This window comes from Strongylocentrotus purpuratus, unplaced genomic scaffold (genome assembly GCF_000002235.5).
Source record: "Strongylocentrotus purpuratus isolate Spur 01 unplaced genomic scaffold, Spur_5.0 spur5_scaffold_1, whole genome shotgun sequence".
NCBI classification, from domain to species: Eukaryota; Metazoa; Echinodermata; class Echinoidea; order Camarodonta; family Strongylocentrotidae; genus Strongylocentrotus; species Strongylocentrotus purpuratus.
Genome location: NW_022145594.1, coordinates 46,142,056 through 46,156,061, shown reverse-complemented (window position 1 = coordinate 46,156,061; position 14,006 = coordinate 46,142,056). Strand labels below are relative to the sequence as shown.

At 40.1% G+C, this 14,006-nt stretch overlaps 1 protein-coding gene across 1 annotated transcript; it reads right to left on the bottom strand.

Annotated features, from left to right (window-relative positions):
• Positions 1-2,587: 2,587 nt before the first annotated feature.
• Positions 2,588-13,982, bottom strand: LOC115921391. Its single transcript, XM_030978842.1, has 5 exons — positions 13,909-13,982; positions 12,783-12,898; positions 7,109-8,254; positions 3,550-3,722; positions 2,588-2,764 (listed from the first exon to the last, which is right to left on the bottom strand). The coding sequence occupies exons 1-5, from the start codon at positions 13,980-13,982 to the stop codon at positions 2,588-2,590; spliced, it is 1,686 nt and encodes a 561-aa protein (XP_030834702.1).
• Positions 13,983-14,006: the final 24 nt, after the last annotated feature.

Sequence of the window (14,006 nt, the reverse complement as noted above, 5' to 3'; positions counted from 1 at the left end):
AACAAATATATCATAGATATTGGCAATCTAGATATCTCTTTGGTTACTTGGGGGACCTTTAACCTCATGTCAATATCTTGTCTTGATCTTCCATGATTGCTGCAGAACTGTTAAACTGCAATTCCTGGCTGTGGGATGACTTAATGGGGGGGGGGGGCAAATTGATCCACGAGACTGAGTAGACCAGCCCTTGTGAACCTGTATTTCCTCCAGATCAATGGGTCTACTCTGTCTTGGAAGACTCTTTCCCTCCTACCCAATGATATATTGCAATGTATTATCTTCCACCTGGGCAACAAAAAAAAAGATAAAATAAATCGCCCAAAATGTCTTTCTGTGCATTTGAACCTGAAAATGGTGTTAATGTCTGTTTACCCATTTCTGGTCACCCATTTCTGGTCATGTGGCTTCTTGACGAAACGAACCTCCAGTATTGGTTTTTTCGGGCGCATGTGAACCTGAAAATGGTGTTAATGTCGGTTTACCCATTTCTGGTCATGTGGCTTCTTGACGAAACAAACCTCCAGTATTGGTTTTCTGGAGGGAGGCATGAGTCTGAAAAATGAAAAATATCTTTCGGCGCATGTGAACCTGAAAATGGTGTTAATGTCTGTTTACCCATTTCTGGTCAAGTGACTTCTTGACGAAACGAACCTCCAGTATTGGTTTTCTGGAGGGAGGCATGAGTCTGAAAAATGAAAAATATCTTTCGGCTTATGTGAACCTGAAAATGGTGTTAATGTCTGTTAACCCATTTCTGGTCATGTGGCTTCTTGACGAATCGAACCTCCAGTATTGGTTTTCTGGAGGGAGGCATGAGTCTGAAAAATGAAAAATGTCTTTCGGCGCATGTGAACCTGAAAATGGTGTTAATGTCTGTTTACCCATTTCTGGCCATGTGGCTTCTTGACGAAACGAACCTCCAGTATTGGTTCTCTGGAGGGAGGCATGAGTCTGAAAAATGAAAAATGTCTTTCGGCGCATGTGAACCTGAAAATGGTGTTAATGTCTGTTTACCCATTTCTGGTCATGAGGCTTCTTGACGAAACGAACCTCCAGTATTGGTTCTCTGGAGGGAGGCATGAGTCTGAAAAATGAAAAATGTTCATGGCTTGAGAGTGCATCATCTCCCTATAGAAAGCTCCATCCGTTATATCTGTTATGTCATCCTGGTCTAGATTCAGATTCCTGTTAAGAACAGCTTCCCCGACTTCAGTAGACTGGAGTAAATGCTGCAGTTGTTGGGTCAGAGGAAGAATGAGGTTATTCAAGATTATTATTCATAGATATAATAAACAAATTATAAACTTACGATGCTGGGTGCACTTCGGAGCTTGTCCTTGAATCTTGGCGTCCCGGCTGCACACTCGCCCCTTCATGGTGATGGTCGAACATTTGGTGGGGCGATGTAGATACAAGTTGACTAACCTGTATGACAACAACAATATCTGAATATCAGCTTGTCATTTATGGAATGACTGTCTATTACCAATATAGGCCCGACTTTATAGAAAGTCAGCGACTTAATTGAAGTCTTTGGATTCTTCTCAGTCGAGACCCCTTTTCGCTTTTGCCCGAACTTTGAGAGTTTCCCCAGAACTCCAGCCTCCGCCACAGCTTCCAACATATTTCCCATTGCTTGGCGCACTTCCTTCTCCCCAGCAGCCTTGCATTATGACCTTGCAGTATTGTTTCTATTGAACAAAGAAAGGGATAAAATGTGCAACTTTTTTCCATGTGAACTCTTTAACATTTAAGTTCAAGTTCAGTTTATTTCACATCCAATAAAAAACTTACACCATTATAACATTCAAAATACAATGATACAAAATGCAATATATATATATATATAAAAAATATAATAAGAACAAATACAACAAATCAACAGTTAAGTGTAAACATGCTGAATACCGTGACACACTCTGCACCAAAACACATTTGAATTTGCTAAATCAAATATCACTTCTGTAAATAACGATTCCTGGTCATCGGGACCAGTTTCGTATTTTATGAGTCATCGTTCATTTTACATGAGATATCTCCATTCCTGGATGTCACTCCCTTTACTCCAGGTGCATTCTTTGCTGCCATCAGCACAGCATACCGTAGGGGAGTGAGATCCTCATTAATTGAAGACGCCCTTGTAAGACGCCTTCCCTTTCAAAGTTGTATTACTTTACAAAAAATCACATATTTTATGTTGTGCTAGGAGGTACTCACCATTGGTATCTCTCTAATCTTAAGCTTTCCTAGGTAACTTTCTGAATTCTTCTCTTAGAGTTAAACCACGTTTAAAGATGTTTTTGTTCAAATTTCCCGCGAGAATGTATTGAATGAGCTATTTGAACGTTGAGGGTGCTATTTCTTTTTTATTCAGCTCAGCTAGCTAGCTCATAGGCTCTGGTTACCCGTGACGTACATGTTTCGTTGTAAACCTCATCCCTCTTCCTGCGGGCGATAAATCTCACCAAGCATTGACGAGGGTTACCTGGTGTTTGATGCCCAGGTCACTTTCCTTGACGGTGACATGATGATAGGTCATCCGGTTTCAGCGCTACCCTAACCTCTCCAGCCAGTTTATATCTTGTCAGTAAGCTGACTCCTCCTCTTCTCCCTGTGGCTCTGACAGACCACTTACTCCCAGGTTGTCCATGCGCAGCCTCTGGTCCATTTCTTCTAGCTTGAATTGTTTGCTGATGAGCACATGTGGATTAATTTTATCCTTTACTGCCTGTACTATTGCAGGAATCGGTGTCTTGTCTGCCTCCTAGACAGCAATGGTATCAAACTGTTTAATGAACTCTCAAAGTCAATCCGCTTAGCAAGTGACTTAAAATATTTTCACCAGATTGATTTCTCAATTATACACCCACCCTTTCTAGTTATATACATGTATTTGTTTTATCACAATCATGGTTTTAGAAGGAGATGAAGTGAACTATTTCCCCCAAGGAAATCATCATTTTGTATCACAGAATCACTTCGCTTAAACTTTTGTGAGTTACCCGAACGTGCGTGCGATCATGGCGGCGGGGAGACTGGGTGAACTATGGATGAAGTTTTGGGTGCCGCCTCGCCCAGCTTTGAAGGTCGACAAGAAAACTCTGGAAAGAACATGGAAACTCATGGAGAAAGTCATGAGATTATGCCAGTCCGACAAAATGAAACTGAAGAACAGCCCTCCATTCATTCTGGATATTCCACCGGAGACGTATCATCATCTCAGACTAGTTCGGTCTAAATATGAAGGAGATGACAAATTGCCCGACCTTGTCGAAAATGAGTACTTCAAAATCTTTGTTGACAACATCAACAAAAAGGCTAAACAGACAATACAACTGTTCAAAGACAATAAGGAGAAAATGTACGATGAGAGTTCTACATGTAGAAGGCAACTTAACCGAATGTCTCTGATTTTTAGTCACAATTTAGCCGAGTTGAAGGCTCTCTTCCCAAATGGACTTTTTGCCGGTCAATCCTACCGCATCACGAAGGCAGATGCTGCTCAGTTTTGGAAGAAAAATTTTCTTTCTTTTTTTCTCTTTGGACGCAATGATCTGCGATGAACATCTTGAGCCTTGTAACTTCTGCTCCAAGGGCTGCATTGTCCACCTCCCTCTGCTCTAAAGTCACCTTGAGCTTATCCACCTCGTTCTGCAGTTTGTTAATTTGCAGGCGATGGCTTTCCAACTCGAGGAAGGACGTTTTCTGTTCATCATATACTGTGAATTTGGTATGTGAAAATGAATTAGGCTTGTATGGTATGGCATGGTTTTATTATGCCTCCGCCACCGAAGGTGGTGCCGGAGGCATCATGTTTTCGGGTTGTCCGTCCGTACGTCCGTCCGTCCGTCCAGTTTGACCGTTATCACAATATCTCAAGAACCATTTAAGATTTAAACTTAAGACTCGGGAATAGTATTTATCACCATAGGAAGACGATCTGATTAGATTTTGGAGTACGTAGGTCAAAGGTCACAGGTCACAGAGGTCAACTTATGAAATTCCTTGTATTGAGTTTGTTAGCGCGATATCTCAAGAACCATTTGAGATTTAAACTTAAAACTTAAGGATAGTATGTATCACCATAGGAAGACGATCTGATTAGATTTTGGAGCACGTATGTCAAAGGTCAAGGGTCACAGAGGTCAACTTATGAAATTCCATACATTGAGATTGTTATCATGATATCTCAAGAACCACTGGAGATTTAAACTTCAAACTTAGTGATAGTGTGTATCACTATAGGAAAACAATCTGATTACATTTTGGAGCACGTAGGTCAAAGGTCAAGGGTCATAGAGGTCAACTTATGAAATTCCATACATTGAGATTGTTATCATGATATCTCAAGAACCACTGGAGATGTAAAAACTTCAAACTTAAGGATAGTATGTATCACCATAGGAAGACGATCTGATTAGATTTTGGAGCACGTAGGTCAAAGGTCAAGGGTCACAGAGGTCAACTTATGAAATTCCATACAATGAGATTGTTATCATAATATCTCAAGAACCACTGGAGATTTAAACTTCAAACTTAATGATAGTGTGTATCACCATAGGAAGACAATCTGATTAGATTTTGGAGCACGTAGGTCAAAGGTCAAAGGCCACAGCGCACATTATGAATGCAAAAACAGCTTGTGATCGCGTTATCTCAAGAACCGATTGATGGATTAATGCCAACAAAACAGTCCCTCTAACCTGTCCAAGGCCAAGGCATTGATAAAGAAGCCTCAGCTGAAGGGACGCGACGTCAGGAGGGCGGGGAACAGGATGAATCGCGCTCAGAAGAGGAACGACAGCTACATGGCCAACAGAGGGATCGCAGGCTGCTAAAAATATTGTATTTATTCCTTTCCTCTTAAAAATTACAATCATAAATAATGAACTAAGACAAATTGCTGGTTTTTAGGAACCTGAAATGCTCACATAGGCTTAGGCACAGGAGATACATCAGCCATGAATTATATTAATGCCTTTATCTTGAAGGGCATGATATCTTCCAAAAGGGAATAGTGTTAAAAAATTACTCCTATATCTTATTATTGAGTTTTGCATGGTGTCTCAAGGAAGTATGTCAAGAATGTAGAAAAGTAGAACAACCAAGATTGTCTATTACATTTTTCAATGTTTTGGGGTTTTTTCCCAGTGTTTTAACAAGTACTGTTCTTTTTACAGCAGCTGAATGATGGGATTTTTAAACCATTCTTGCTTTATTTTAGCATCTTTAGTGTTTATACCATATCCGTCTCGTCTTATGTGCCTGGTGGTCTATACCAATTTCTAATGAACCAGTTTTAAAACCATATTTAATTTCAACACCATTTATGCCAAATATTTGATATAATTATTCAAATTTTAAGATGCAGTTAATGATGTAAATTTCCTCCAACTGCCCAAACCTTGCTTTAAAATTGATCTCTGTCTCTGATGTATGGAGTGATTTTTTTTTTTTTTTTTTTTAAACTGTTCCTTTTATTTTCATTCAAAGCATTTTAAATTTGTTCAGCTATTTCTAAGGTATGCACTTACTAGAAACTTTCCAGATACATGTATATAAAAAGTTTCATCCTACAAAGTACAACGTCATTGAATCACACCCCTGGCCTTTCTGCTATGCATGAATTTCTTCACCTGGAACTGGAAATTGGCACTTATTATCCATTCATGAATGCTACAGGTCTCATAAGTTTCAGGTTTAGATGTAGTATCTGTACGTACAGTACTTAATATCCTTTGGCAAGATATTAACCTGCACTTGCTACTCTCCACCCAGGTGTTAAATGGGTACCCGGTAGGATGCGACCGTCATTGTTGGTCAAACAGTTTTTGAGCGTCATGTAACGCCTGGCTGGAATGCTCCCCAGGGAGTGGAGATTGTGCACACATTGTGTGCGGGTAAGCACTGAATCCAATGACCGGGGTAATAATATATTTGTAAAGCGCTTAGAGACATTTGTATTTAGCGCTATATAAATTAAATTTATTATTATTATATTATTAAAATTAGGTCATGTTTGTTACTTGCAGAGCCAATGAACTGAGTAGATTCTTGGTTCATAAGGTCAAAGGTCATGGGCCCATTATGTATGCAAAAATAGCTTGTGAACGCATTCTCATTAGAACTGACAGATGGATTACTATTTAACTCAGAACATCTTGCAGAGCCAATGAACTGAGTAGATTTTATGGTCATGAGGTCAAAGATCAAAGGGTCATATATGTATATGAGAAATTGCTTGTAATCACAATATTCTGAGAACCTGTCAATGGATTACCATTGAACGTGAATTCAATTTTTTTTTTCTGTTTTGGTTTGTAAAATTGCTCTATAACGGAGGCATCATTTTCGACTGCGCGCAGTCGAATTCCATCTAGTTTTCCATATAAAAATCACACAATACATATAAATTGAAAATGAGAATATAACGTAAAACAGGTACTTAAATAATATGGAAGGAATACTCTATTCAGAACCATTAACCCTATTTTGACTGGGCATTTTGAGAGGAGATTCTGACTGGGGGGGGGGGGGTTAATTTGACCCCCCCCCCCCCAAGATCTCGGCCACGGAAGGTGTGATCGACGTGAAATTTTGCGTCGCTTCTTTTGTTCCTCTTTCTCTACTCTTTTCATTTCTCTTTCTTCTTCTCTTCTTGTCCTTTTCTCTTCAGCTTCCCTCTTTTGTTCCTCTTTCTCTACCCTTTTCATTTCCTTTTCTTCTTCTCTTCTTCTCTTTTTCTCTTCAGCTTCCCTCTTTTGTCCCTCTATTTCTACTCTTTTAATTTCCCTCTCTTCTTCTCTTCTTCTCTTTTTCTCTTCCCTTTCTCTCTTTTGTGCCTCTTGTAGGGCTTCTCTCTCTACCTCTTCCTTTCTCTTTTCTTCAACTTTTCTTCGTTTTATTGCCGTTTCTTCCTTTTCAATTTCTTTTTTCTTCTCCATTTCACCGATGAATAGCACTCCGCTAACAACAGATGGATATACCTTTCTCTTTTTTCCATTTCTGGTAACATCTACCTTCTGGATTTGAGTTGACTTTTTGAGGGCAGGTGAAACAAAATCTTCGTCATGTGGACGCTCGGTGAGATGGATTATTATTTCACCTGCATCTCTAGGATTGTCCCTATCATCGAGATTAGATGAAGGGGTCCCTTGCCTACTAGAACTTGAACTAGGATTGTCCCTATCATCGAGATTAGATGCTGGGGTCCCTTGGCCACTAGAACTTGAACTAGGATTGTCCCTATCATCGAGATTAGATGCTGGGGTCCCTTGGCCTCTAGAACTTGAACTAGGATTGTCCCTATCATCGAGATGAGATGCTGGGGTCCCTGAGTCACTAAAACTTGTACTAGGATCGTCCCTTGTAGTACTATAACTGGCCAGGTTATACAAAGTGGATGGCAACAGATGGGCGGTCTTGTACTCCTTCGTAAAGGGGTACAGGCCAGCAGCCTTGAAACCATTGACCCCTAGCGATGGTTTCGCAGCTACTTTTTCCCAAGCCTCTCTAAATACCGAGGCAAAGAGGCGTTTTGTCAAAAAGTTGCCCGGATGGTCAATGCGATACTGCCTCTCAGCCTTGTACCACTCCGCCTTCAGTGACCTGAAAACGGAGACGTCACAAGGCTGAAGGAGATGCGTAGCATGAGGCGGCAAACGATATAGGATGATTCCATTTTCATGGCAAAATCTTGCTACCTCCAGACTTTGGTGCGTTGAGTGCCCATCAACAAGCAGGAGCACCGGCAGGGGAATCTTGTTTCGAACCAAAAACGGATGGAACAAATTAGTCACGAAGCCAAGAAATGTCTTCGAGTCCATCCATCCGCTTTCGGTTCTTCCAAAGAATGCCCCCTTCGGTGCTCCCACCATGTGGCCGTAATGGTACTCTGCCCTTATGCCAGGCAACACTATGAGGGGAGGAGGGAAGGTTCCTGTCGCGCTCACAGTAGCCAGAACTGTGACCTGGCTCTTATCAGATGACTTAACGACATGTACTACCTTACTTCCCTTCTCTGCCAGGACTCGCTTTCCCGCTTTCCCCCCCCCCCCCAATGCAAAGCCGCTCTCGTCGCAGTTGAACATCCTGTTCGGTTCGGTGAGGATGCTCATGGCGTTCACTTCCTTAAGATACGATTCAAATTCATCGAACCATTTATTGATTGTGCCCACTGTGACAATGGCCCTCTCCTTGCCGATTGCCTGCGGCGTCCTCAGGCTTAGTCGTGGGTTCCTCTTTAGGAATCCTGAAAACCATGTGTCTCCTGAAGAAAAAGTGTCCGGGTTTCTATAATAGAGCGCCAGCTTACGAGCAATTGACGGAAAAGCTGACGTAATTCACCCATAAACGTCATTCGGAGCCCAGCAGTGAAGCAGAGAACATCTCCCGTGTCGTCTCTCCGATAATGCCTTAAAATTACGGCAATGATTAGTAATTCGGGAAAAAAAGACAATTTTGAAACGAAAATAAAGTTTACTCACCACCGTTACTGCATGCTCAAGCAGAAAAAACAGGTCAGTAGTTGAAATTCAGATGTAAAATTTCGGCCATCAGTGTAAAATTCTACACGGGAATCGCTCTCACTCGTGCACAGAGCACCCCATTCCATTTTTGCGCGCATTGCGTGCGTATAATGGCCTAACGCGCTTGTTCCATATCGAAAAGAATTGTGACGTCATAATCAGACCGCTGTCCGAGTACTGGCAGGTATACGGTATCATCATCTCAGACTAGTTTGGTCTAAATATGAAGGAGATGACAAATTGCCCGACCTTGTCGAAAATGAGTACTTCAAAATCTTTGTTGACAACATCAACAAAAAGGCTAAACAGACAATACAACTGTTCAAAGACAATAAGGAGAAAATGTACGATGAGAGTTCTACATGTAGAAGGTAACTTAACCGAATGTCTCTGATTTTTAGTCACAATTTAGCCGAGTTGAAGGCTCTCTTCCCAAATGGACTTTTTGCCGGTGAATCCTACCGCATCACGAAGGCAGATGCTGATCAATTTTGGAAGAAAAATTTTGGTTCAAGGTATTCGTGATTTATCATTTTATTGATATCATTACATTCGTATGCATTTGAAATATGTTTTCATGAAAAATGTCTTTCGGCGCATGTGAACCTGAAAATGGTGTTAATTCTGTTTATCTATTTCTGGTCATGTGGCTTCTTGACGAATCGAACCTCCAGTATTGGTTCTCTGGAGGGAGGCATGAGTCTGAAAAATGAAAAATGTCTTTCGGCGCATGTGAATCTGAAAATGGTGTTAATGTCTGTGTACCCATTTCTGGTCATGTGGCTTCTTGACGAATCGAACCTCCAGTATTGGTTCTCTGGAGGGAGGCATGAGTCTGAAAAATGAAAAATGTCTTTCGGCGCATGTGAACCTGAAAATGGTGTTAATGTCTGGTTACCCATTTCTGGTCATGTGGCTTCTTGACGAAACGAACCTCCAGTATTGGTTTTTTCGGGCGCATGTGAACCTGAAAATGGTGTTAATGTCGGTTTACCCATTTCTGGTCATGTGGCTTCTTGACGAAACAAACCTCCAGTATTGGTTGTCTGGAGGGAGGCATGAGTCTGAAAAATGTCCAAAATATCTTTCGGTGCATGTAAACCTGAAAATGGTGTTAATGTCTGTTTACCCATTTCTGGTCAAGTGACTTCTTGACGAAACGAACCTCCAGTATTGGTTTTCTGGAGGGAGGCATGAGTCTGAAAAAATGAAAAATGCCCTTCGGCGCATGTGAACCTGAAAATGGTGTTAATGTCTGATTACCCATTTCTGGTCATGAGGCTTCTTGACGAATCGAACCTCCAGTATTGGTTCTCTGGAGGGAGGCATGAGTCTGAAAAATAAAAAATGGCTTTCGGTGCATGTGAACCTGAAAATGGTGTTAATGTCTGATTACCCATTTCTGGTCATATGGCTTCTTGACGAATCGAACCTCCAGTATTGGTTTTCTGGAGGGAGGCATGAGTCTGAAAAATGAAAACTTTCTTTCGGCGCATGTGAACCTGAAAATGGGGTTAATGTCGGTTTACCCATTTCTGGTCATGCGGCTTCTTGACGAATCGAACCTCCAGTATTGGTTTTCTGGAGGGAGGCATGAGTCTGAAAAATGAAAAATGTTCATGGCTTGAGAGTACATTGATATCTCCCTATAGAAAGCTCCATCCGTTATATCTGTTATGTCATCCTGGTCTAGATTCAGATTCCTGTTAAGAACAACTTCCCCGACTTCAGTAGACTGGAGTTAATGCTGCAGTTGTTGGTTCAGAGGAAGAACAATAATATATTACATTTATATAGCGCTTTATACAAAGTTTCTAAGCGATTAACAAAAATAAAACTAAAGTAATGTTAACCTACAAATTACAACACTATATATAATACATGATACACAATTATAATAACAGATTCCTAATAACAATCATACAATAATAATAGTTATATACCTCACTTAAGAAATCCAGCCATCTGATTGGTCGAATTGCATTCATAAACTTCAACTGTTCCTGTAAAATTCTCGGTAACCATGCATAAAACATTTCAATATTTTTAATAACCATGGTTATTAAAAAAAGTTGGTCAGCCTCCATGGTTACCCCATAGGTTTACATGTTAAAAAATGGTTTGAGCGATGGAGGATGCCGTATGTGTGCGAAGGATTGGTCGGTAATTTCAATACAATTGAATCTCGATCGATCTTACCGACAATTTTATCTTGCATTGTTGACATGAAGACGAAAATAAACTTCCAAAAACAAAAAAAACAACATCTGCCGATAGATCTTGATCTAAGTTCGTGCCAATATGCATTGCAAAAGTAAAAGAAGAGTCCGTATATGGAGATTTTGCGAAGCATTCATCACACGCGAAGCCGGTTTCAATCCATTTTAATGTATATATTAGAGAAAACTGCCAAGCATGTTAACGGCGGGCCATAGCCGAGTGGTCTAAGCGTTGGTTTTCGGTACACCTCTTGTTGTACGCAAGAGTTCGAATCCCGTCTTCGACATAAATGATAAATATTTTTAATTTTTCATTTTTTAGTCCATTTTTTTTCGGCATATAAAAGTATTAATGACTGCTTTAATATTCGAGAAATAGTTGTTTTCATACGCTCTCGGGAAGGTTACAATTGGGCTATTCCCCTCGGCAAGCCTCTGGGAATAGCACAATTCTAACCTTCCCTTGAGCGTAATAAAACAACTATTTCTCTCAAAGCAGTCATTAATACTATATTAATATTTACAAAACGCTTTATAGTTTAACAAACAAAATATGATTACATTACATATTAAAGGTAATACAAAGTTTTGGGAAATTTTGAAAATTGGGTGGATAGTGATTCATACAATTTTGATTTATTTGGATGCCCCTGTGGATGTATTAAAAGCACTAAAAAAATTAGCCCCTAAAACACTTCTGCCTTTGAGAAAATTTGAATATAAAAATTTACCGGTGCTCCCGGTAAATTTTGATGAATTTCAAATAGCGCCTGCGGCCGTACAATGGTAGCTGCGACCATGAAAATCTCAGAACATGTAGTTGTGATATATAATTTCCAAACGGGAATAGCTAATCGGTCGATTTTAGTCGAGAAACATCGTTTTATAGCTTAATTCATATCTTGACCCCTAGAGGGAGCTATACAACATAAAGAGTTATTATTTACAATTTCATAACTTTAGACTCGATTTCAACCGTGACAACGATCAATGAATATTGTCGGATCGCATATGCTTCCAATATGTTCATTTGAACCAAATTCATGACCCCAAACCAAAACTTTGTATTACCTTTAAACAGATAAGTCCTAAGTTTACTCTTGAATGTTTCTAACGTTGGGGACTCGCGTATTTCATGTCATTGTAGATCAGGAACTGGGACATTTTCATGCTCTCACTTCTTTCAAAATATACCACACCGGTTACATACATCTATACTATCATGACATCCGATTTCATCTTTGCATTGGCAATAAAAATGGAACTAAAACAGTCCTTTATAATCCAACAACGCATTTCCAAACAGATACTTGGACGATGAAGATTGATTAGTTCTATCAGATCTTGAGGCGCTACTCCAGACAAATGGTGCTTCACCACAAAAACTCAAGACAGCTAGAAGTGAATCCATCCATCGTCCAGTTCACTCATGGGGTCAGGAGATATCTGGTCATTGTAGACCAGGAACTCTCTATATGTCTTTGTACACCAGGAACTCTCTATATGTCTTTGAAGACAAGGAACTCTCTACATGTCTTTGAAGACCAGGAACTCTCTACATGTATATGTCTTTGGAGACCAGGAACTCTCTATACGTCTTTGTAGACCAGGAACTCTCTATATGTCTTTGCCCTCGATCTCATCCTCTCTACTCCTCGATTTCTGATTTAAGGATATTACTATGAAAAGATCTTTTTTCATTACATGTAACTTCCAGAGTTTCACCCAATCTATTCTTCTCGTGAATAATCGCGGATCAGGTTTTTCAATTCCACAAGTGGAAATAGATATAATAAACAAATTATAAACTTATGATGTTGGGTACACTTTGGAGCGACGCCATCAAATCTCGAATCTCTGCTGCATCTTATTCCTCTGCGAGTAATGGTGGAACATTGGGGTAATCTGCAAAGTGCTCGACAAACTGTTTTAAACAACTGTCAGCAAGTACCAAGTCTTCAATGTATCATGCGGATAAGGTCTTTCAATTCCACAAGTGGAAATAGATATAATAAACAAATTATCAACTTACGATGCTGGGTGCACTTCGGAGCTTGTCCTTGAATCTTGGCGTCCCGTCTGCATCTCAGCCCCTTCCTGGTGATAGACGAACATTGGGGAATCCGGTTCAGGTATAGATTAACCAGCCTGTATGAGAATAACGATATCTGAAGATCAGCTTGTCATTTATGGAATGACTGTCTATTATCAATATAGGCCCGACTTTATAGAAAGTCAGTGACTTAATTGAAGTCTTCGGATTCTCCTCAGTCGACCCCCCTTTTCGCTTTTGCCCGAACATTGAGAGTTTCCCCAGAACTCCAGCCTCCGCCACAGCTTCCAACATATTTCTCATCGCTGGGCGCACCTCTTTCTCTCCAGCTGCCTTGATTATCAGGTATTAGAAAGTGATAAAATGTGCAACTTTTTTCCATGTGAACTCTTTAACATTCAAGTTCAAGTTCAGTTTATTTCACATCCAATAAAAAACGTACACCATTATAGCATTCAAAATACAATTATACTAAATGCAATATATATATAAAATATAATAAGAACAAATACAACAAATCAACAGTTAAGTGTAAACATGCTGAATACCCTGACACAATCTGCAACAAAACACATTTTAATTTGCTAAATCAAATATCACTTCTGTAAATAACGATTCCTGGTCATCGGGACCAGTTTCATATTTTTATGAGTCATCGTTCATTTTGCATGAGATATTTCCATTCGTGGATGTCACTCCCTTTACTCCAGGTGAATTCTTTGCTGCCATCAGTACAGCATACCGTAGGGGAGTGAGATCTTCATTAACGAAGACGCCCTTGTAAGACGCCTTCCCTTTCAAAGTTGTATTACTTTACAAAAAATCACATATTTTATGTTGTGCTAGGAGGTACTCACCATTGGTATCTCTCTAATCTTAAGCTTTCCTAGGTAACTTTCTGAATTCTTCTCTAAGAGTTAAACCACGTTTAAAGATGTTTTTGTTCAAATTTCCCGCGAGAATGTATTGAATGAGCTATTTGAACGTTGAGGGTGCTATTTCTTTTTTATTCAGCTCAGCTAGCTAGCTCATAGGCTCTGGTTACCCGTGACGTACATGTTTCGTTGTAAACCTCATCCCTCTTCCTGCGGGCGATAAATTTCACCATGCATTGACGAGGGTTAGCTGGTGTTTGATGCCCAGGTCACTTTCCTTGACGGTGACATGATGATAGGTCATCCGGTTTCAGCGCTACCCTAACCT